The sequence below is a fragment of the Buceros rhinoceros genome, unplaced genomic scaffold (genome assembly GCF_000710305.1).
Source record: "Buceros rhinoceros silvestris isolate BGI_N320 unplaced genomic scaffold, ASM71030v1 scaffold45088, whole genome shotgun sequence".
In the NCBI taxonomy this organism is placed as follows: domain Eukaryota; kingdom Metazoa; phylum Chordata; class Aves; order Bucerotiformes; family Bucerotidae; genus Buceros; species Buceros rhinoceros.
The window spans coordinates 9,676-17,442 of record NW_010428247.1 but is presented as its reverse complement, the minus strand read 5'-3'; the positions used below and the strand labels follow the sequence as shown (position 1 = coordinate 17,442).

General features: G+C 39.6%; 1 protein-coding gene across 1 annotated transcript in view; it reads left to right on the top strand.

Moving 5' to 3' along the window:
* Positions 1 to 574: 574 nt before the first annotated feature.
* FAN1 (FANCD2/FANCI-associated nuclease 1) overlaps positions 575 to 7,767 on the top strand; it is a gene marked incomplete at its 3' end in the record, with an annotated part of 15,921 nt that continues 8,728 nt past the window's right edge. Inside the window, exons 1-4 of the mRNA XM_010142192.1 lie at positions 575 to 644; positions 699 to 1,877; positions 6,479 to 6,619; positions 7,612 to 7,762. Coding sequence (XP_010140494.1) covers positions 575 to 644; positions 699 to 1,877; positions 6,479 to 6,619; positions 7,612 to 7,762 — 1,541 coding nt within the window. The remainder of the gene's footprint in view (positions 645 to 698; positions 1,878 to 6,478; positions 6,620 to 7,611; positions 7,763 to 7,767) is intronic.

Sequence of the window (7,767 nt, the reverse complement as noted above, 5' to 3'; positions counted from 1 at the left end):
CGGCCTCAGCTCTGGCGGCGGTGCCGCAGCGGTGATGACGTGCGCCGCGGAACTGCGCGCCGGTGCCCGGTACACACACCTGCACGTGGAATGTGCCCTGTAGAAGGGGGGAGCTGTCACCAAAAAGTAGCGAAAAAACGCCAAAAGCTAGGGGACTTGACTGTACGCCGAATTTTATCTGAACTTTCCCCTTACTTCAGCCAGTGAACATGGCATTTCAGTAGTAAAAGCGTGCAGTAGGATTTCCGTCTCTAAAACCACTCCCGTGGTAGTGGTCATGGTGTGGTTGCCTGCCTAGTGAGACAGTACGGAGACGGTTGCACTGCCGCGGTGAAGGATTGCTTGGCTTTTCCACTTCAGGGGGTTATTTTTAGTTCTCCACTGTTCGTCTTGATTGCATTTACTGTAAAGATGTTTCATTCAGTATTTTTTTTTTCCTTAAGGCATGTCAGAAGATTACGGGTGGAAAATGCAAAGCCAAGAAAAGGTTTTAGTTTCTTTTAGATGTTACAGAATAAGGAAATATGGCCTGAATGAACTCACCTGTGCCATGTAAACGCTTTGAGGTTTTGTCATGGCAGAAGCTGAGCCTTCAGAAGTTAAAAGATCTCGAACAAGTCTGTCACTCAGTAAAAATAAGAAAAAAAAAGGAACAACAAAGAAAGCAGAAAGCAAAGAATCACAATGTGTACCTTCAGCATCCTCCTCTATTATTTCCTTTTTTAACAATGTTCCCCCTGCCAAAATTACCTGTCCCATGTGTGGGCAAATGGTGCCAAGATACAGAATAAATGAGCACATAGATAAAACATGTCAGAAAAAACATGGTGAACTTGGTGTCATTGGTTCATCACTGAACTCTTTTAGGAATGAGAATCCCCCAGCTGCAAATGCGAACAGTAATTCCAGCCCATATTTTTCAAAGAAACTGTTAAACCTAGAAACAAGTCCTTCCAAAAGCACTTTACTGAAAACAGAAGGGAGTGCAGCACAACAGAGTAGTCCTTATTTTAGCAATAATAGTCCAGTCTTTAGTGTTAACAGTGAACCACAGGCTCAGACAGTTAAAATAGTCTCTTTGGGAAGCTTGTCATCTAAACTGTCCAGAAGACGACGTATCCAGGGAGGAAAACAGATTGTGTATGAAGAGGTCGACTCTTCACCTCCAGCTGTTCACAATCTGTGCAAAAGAGCTGCAGCACAGGGTGATGCTGCTGATGAGATCTATGCTGGGCATAGTTCTCAGAAGGAAACTCGGCTTGCTCAGAGAGAGCTCCAGGAACAACATTTTTCAAAGAAGGAACCTAAATTTCAAGAAGTAAACAAGTGTAATGGAGAAGACCTTGTGGATATTGTTCATTTGTCATTTCCCTCTGAAACCACTAGTGGCAAAAGGTTACCAGCTGGCACAAGGAGCACCAAAACAGAAAGTACTGAAGATGTGATACTTAGTCCTGGTACATTTGAAACACATCTAGCCATTTATACTTCAGCAAAGTGGACCACTAGTTTGGAAGTCAAGACTCAGCCTCATACTCAGGTTATTCCTTCTTCCGAGACAGAAGTGAGCTGTGGTACACAGAATTGCTTTAGCAAGGGTGATGTACAGGTACTTCCTGTGGAAGTTCACAAAGACATCAAGGATGAGAGTAATCATACTTCGTCAGAAACTGTGGAAAAGGTAGAATTTCAAAATTGCATTGGGGACATTTTAGACAAAATAAATGGGGTTAGCTTTGTGCCCAGCTCTTCCGGTCACCCGTATTACCTCCAGAATTTTTTAGTGGTGCTGCGAGCAGTCTTGGAGAACGAAGATGATGTCAGACTCTTTGATGAGCAAGATATGAGTGTTATAAGCAAGTTCTGCAAATTATCAGGTATCTTGGTTTTTTTTGTATATATTTTCTCATTACCTCTTGTAGAGTGAATTGGTACATTGTTTTACATGAAAAATGCTATACCAATGGGCAATTTAACTTGATAAATTCCTTCAAGGAAGAAGCTTATTTTTCTCGGATGTATCCTTCAGTGGCTTCTTGTTGGTAAACTTTCCTGATGTTGCTTTATTGGAAGGTAATGATAAATACTGGAGACTTTCAAGAAATAAGGAGAGAATGATTATGTGTATTTCTGGGGGGTTTGGTTGTTTTTGGTTTTTTTTTTTAGAATACTTTTTCTACTGTTTTAGTACTATTTTTTAGAATCTCAAGTCAATTTGCTGCTCCATTTAAACATGTTTTCAAGGAAGAAACTTGTAGCCTAGAAAAAGTAACACTGAGCTTCTGAGGATGAACATGTATGGGAATTTTACATGAGGGGGTTAGGAAAGCACATGTGCTGGATACATAGACCTTGGAAAAAGTACTTCTGAAGTGGCATTTGTCAGCTTTGATTCAGCATATTTACAGATTACTTCTTTGCTTGGTGTGAATCCATGGTTATCCCTGTGATTATTATGCAGTGTTCAGAACATTAGTTACTAATTGACACTCATTTTCTGGTAGGCTGATACTCTGAACTCTCACTAAGTTCAGTAGGAGCCAGGATGCTGGAGATTTAAGCCCTCCATATTTAGACAAGGTTCAGACAGACCTGTGGTCTGAATTGGTCTGAATCCTGTGCTCATGCAAAAGCACAGCAGAAGTAATGCAAGTTAAAATTAACTCTGCAAGTTTTTATGTAAGTTTCTAACTTGTCTTATACTGTAATTAAGAGTAGTTTTACCAGCACTTGACTTGCAAACTTGGAGCATCAGAATGGAAATAAGCTTATAACAACTTCTGCAAGAAAATTTGTATCTCAAGAGTACTTTAGGCATAACTATTTATATTGTTTTAAGCTACTATGGTAGTATACAGCTGCCTGACAAAGTGTTTTTTGATAATGCTCATAAGAGCTCAGTTCATGCATCTGAGCTGAACATAGAAAAAAGTGACAGTTGTATACATACTTGCTGATAAAAATAAAAAAACAGAAACAGGCTGCACTTCTTAATGTATTGCGTGCATTGAGTTTGGCTTAACTAGCAGGCTGTAAAGTTTATCACACTAAAGAATAGTATTTCCCTCTGTGAAACTGTGTCTGTTTTAGTCTTTTTCCTCTCTGTAGATTATATTAATTTTTTCTGTCCTAGCAGATAAGTCAGCTGGGCTGACTTTAACCACCTCAAAGAATGCTTGCTAAAAAGGTAAACTCCAGAGGAGGAAATAGGGCTCTAATCTTACACAGGTATTTCTGCAGTGGTTACCTGGTCACAGTTAAGCTCTTACAGATTAAACTGTAATAATTACAATTATACAGTAACAAATTTAAAATTTGAAGAATAATCCTAACATAAGTTAGGAGGCTATTTAAGTAAGATGAGATCATAACATAAGACTGTTATTTGCCAGGGAGCAGCAAGAGCAGACTACTCTGCATGGGAGGATGAGCCAGAGGGCAGGCAGGGGCCACATTCTTCCTCACCTGCAAGGGTCACGAGCCCACATTGCCTAAAGAAGAGCAGAGTGGATCCAGTACCAGTACTGCAGTCAGCCATGCTCCAGTGGTGGCAGGTCTTCAGGCAAGTCCATAGTGACAAGACAGGTACAGGGTGAAGCCAAGTCAGCAAGGTATCCAACTGGGCACTGGCACATCATGGCAGAGCTTAAGCAAGAGCACAGGCTACCAGCCTGAGCTTAAGAACAGCTCTCGAGTAAATGGGGGGAGGCCCTGACAAAGCCTCACCCAGCTCTTCCCGGCAGCCTGAGCCTGGCTTGTACAGCTGCACTGTATCAGAAACGACCTTGAACATCAGCAGCCAAACCTGTGGGAGTTGGTTTGCACTCAAGGCTGGGAAAATATTAGAGTAGTTAACTTTCTCCACCTCAGTGTATATACAGTGACATCTCGGAGCTTGATCATGCCTCGTTTGTGTTGTGATAGTTAAAATGGACACATATAAAGAAAGAATGGAATGTAATCACCAAACCCCTTGTTTTTGGCTCTCTGAGGCTGGTGGTAGATAGGTATTACTTACCTCCAAGGAAGATCTAGGAATAAACTTACAGTTAGCTCGTTAGAGAGTGCAGGCTTTGGCTACTTTGACAAATACTAAAAGACACATTCAGGATAGAGCTTCCTTATTTCCACACTCCCTTCTCTGGATGAGCACAGCTCTGATCATTTATAGTAACTGGTTCTGTTAAAGGCAGGAAGTGCTTGTTTCTCTTTCAGTGCTGTGATTTCAGTATTCCCCTCTCACAGGAGTTCAGAACTCAGAAAGAATTAGTGCAAAGTGGCGCTGATAGGCCCATGTCTGCACTGACTGCTGGAGTCACAAATAAAACACTGTCTTACTGCAGGGTAGGAAATACACGATTCAGCTATGAAAAGTGATTGGATAGCATTAAGTCAACAGATAATGAATCCTGGACAAGTGACAGATGTCTTTACTTCCAAGAAATCTTAGACAGAATACTGTAAAAGTTCAGGTAGATGGGTTCTCTCTTCTGCATTAGAAGTTTCTACCCAAGCAAGTGTCATTTTTCAGTTATCATAACACAAAAAACCCCACAATAAAGTTGCTTGAACGTAGCTATTCTCCAGTATTTAATTATTTTCTGCTGAAATGTCTACCATTCTTTGGTGAGTTATCTCTAGTGCTTATTGTAAAAGTAATGATATTTTTAAAAGAATTAAATATGAAGCAATCCTTCCTTCCATCCTTCCTGCCCAATTTTGTCAAAAGTGGGTAGCCTTTATGTTGGATGTTGAGCACCACCAATTTTTTCAGTACTGGAAACAGTAAATAAAAGTAGGGACAAGCAGAGGTGTATCCATAACAAGTAATCTGCAGTGCAGTGTCAGGCTTTGTGCTCGAGAGGAGAACTGTCTGAACTCAGGGAAAAATATTTGTTGTGTTCTCCATGTTTAATTTAACCACATGTTGCAGCTGAAAGAATTTAAATGCAAGCATAATTAAGTATTGACACTATGTAATACATTTTGTGATATCCTTCTTTAGCTTTTATAGAACAGAAAAATTGTTTTGAAGAAACATTTGTTTATAGTCACCAGAGACCTGGTGTACAGAAAAATGAACAAGAAAAAATAGTGTCATATTTGTCTGTTGTGTTTTAATGAATCAGAGAGAGCGAACTTTTCTAAGACCTTCTGCCTCTTTTTGCTGATAGTATTTCAACTTAGGGCAAATTTTTTATTCCAGTGATATACCTGAAACTTTCTTAAGAAGTACAAAAAAAAAAAAATTCCCCCAAACCTTCAAAGATAATGTACTGCAGAACAGGATGCTTAAGAAGCAGTAAATTACTTGTGCAATACCTTTTTGTTCTTCCCTTTGTCTTTCAAATCCTTGAGAGAAAAAGCAGTCCTCGTGCCTTTACGGGATTGCAGTTGGGTCAGTTTTCATGGTCTGGAGAAAGGATGTTCATGTGTTACTCCACCTTCTTCCAGAGTTGTAAAAACCGGAGACAGACTTCAAAGAAGTTTTAACCCTCCAGAGAAAGTGATAAGTTTATGCATCTGGATGTAGTTCTCTCAGTGAATTGATCCTGCAAAGATCCTATTTAAAAAAAAGGCTGAAAGTCTTTGTAAGGACAGAAGAATAGTTAATAAGCACGTAAAGGTTAACTGCCATTTGTTAAATAGATCTAGGTCTGGAAGTGTTTCTGTGTCTGTTCTTATTAATGATCAGTTTCAGTTCAGCAGCAGCAGACACGGTTAAAAAAATTAGAAGTTAATGAGGGATGAATTAATTATTCAAAAGGGTGTTGAATATAGTAACAATACATGGACTATTTTCAGCTAAGATTTAACAAGCTGTTGTGTTGAATTTCGGTGTTGTTATTATTTTTAAAGTACTTCTGAAATGTATTTTAAGAGAGCACTTCCCTGATAAAAATCAAATCAATAGGAGGGTTTTTCCCCCATATTTTCAGCAGATACATCAGTAAAATGAAGCTCAGCTTTGGAAAAATAAGAATCTGATGACATAGAGAAGTATTCTGTGATTATGAAATCATTCCGTCATACTACAGCTACTTTTTTTTTCTTCTTTTGTTTCCTAACATCAGATAGATGGTTGTTGAATGAGTGTTAAAGAAAGCAAAAAGACATATTCAATATCACAGTATGCAGAGTTAGAAAAATGACGTTGTCTTTTCCTGAAAAACAAATGATTTCTTAAAAGGTGAATATGTTCCAAATGCGTTATAGCAACGCTAATTATCTACAAAATACATCGTAATGATTTTCTACCTATAAAATTTAAAGATTCTCTTGAGCAGTAATTTATTGGAAAAGTAAGTTCTGGTATTTCTTGAAGTCTGCTCGTAGAACCAACATGGGCAGGTTTAAAATATGTTTTGGAGGATATCTGCATCGAAGTGATTTTTCTAGGTAAGGCAGTGATTATGCATAGTACTATGTTTTAAAATTTAATTTTCTTATCCTTCCCTGCTTTAAATACAATTTGCAGTTGGTGGGCAGAAGTTATATGTGAGACTTTTTCAACGCAAGCTGAACTGGTTAAAGGTGAACAAAATAGAGTATGGAGAGATAAGTATGGATTTGTCACCAATAATTGAAGAACTGGCTGAAGCCAGGTTTCTGCAGACAGGTATGGCCAGCATTAATAATTGCTAAAAATACTACAAATAAAATATGCAGTTGTGTCATGTTAAGAGTTTAAGGCACTACGTGCTTGTCAGTGTCTTGGGAATTACAGGAGCAGAATTAAAGGTTTTGAGTAGATGAGCTGTGTTACATTAATAATAAAAGCAGTTAGTGCAAAGTAGGTAATGGGGAGCACTAAATAAATATCAGGACTATGCCCTCACCAGCCTCCTCTCAGACCCTGTCCTGGGTGGCCTCTGCACATTGGTCCAGGAGCTCAGCTGAATATCCTGCAGTACAACCCTGAGCTGTCTTCCAGGCATCCTGTCCCTGGCCTTGACCATCCTTGGCTGGCTGGACCTCCAACCAATGCCGCAGGTGTTTGTTTCCAGCCTTGCCTGTGGCCATGTACTATGGGTGGATCTCAGACATAAACTGTAGCCTTGTCTCTAGTCTTGTGTCTTGCTCATCTCAGACTAACCCTGGACCTCATTTATCAGCATGCCTTTTGGGGGGCTGCCAGTGGGGTCTGTTACCAGGGCTTTTGCTCTGCCTGTCCTGTTCACTTGTGGTGGGACTGCACCAGGGTTGGTGAGAACATTCTTAACGCCTGGCTCATTCCCCCTTGCTGAGCATCTCTGCTCTTGCTGCTCCCTGGCAGCACTTCTTTTTGCATTGGGCACAATTTTGATCATGAGGGAGACAAGTTTTTCTGAACAGTATTTTTTTTGTAACTCAGCAGGTTTTCTTGATATTTGCTTTTGTTTCAAAGCTGTGAAGGGTTTTTTATTATTATTATTCCTTTCCTTCAGACTGGGCATTTGAAGAGATTAAATTTCAAGCTGAACCAGCTAGCATTGATAATACATTGATAATACATTGAAGACTAAATTATTTCATTAGTACTAGGTTATATGAACATTCTGTATTTAGAGCTGTTGCTTGAGTGTATATGTATAGCACATGATGAATGTGTGTGGATTATTTTACTTCTAGAATCTGAACTGGAAGACCTGTGTGAGGGGTTGGATTTGCTTTCAGCCCCTGAGCTAAAAACTCTGGCAAAGATCTTTCACTTGCCAAACCCAAATGGTCAGAAACAGCAACTTGTGGATGATTTTCTGAGGTTGGCAAAACAACGTTCGGTCTTCA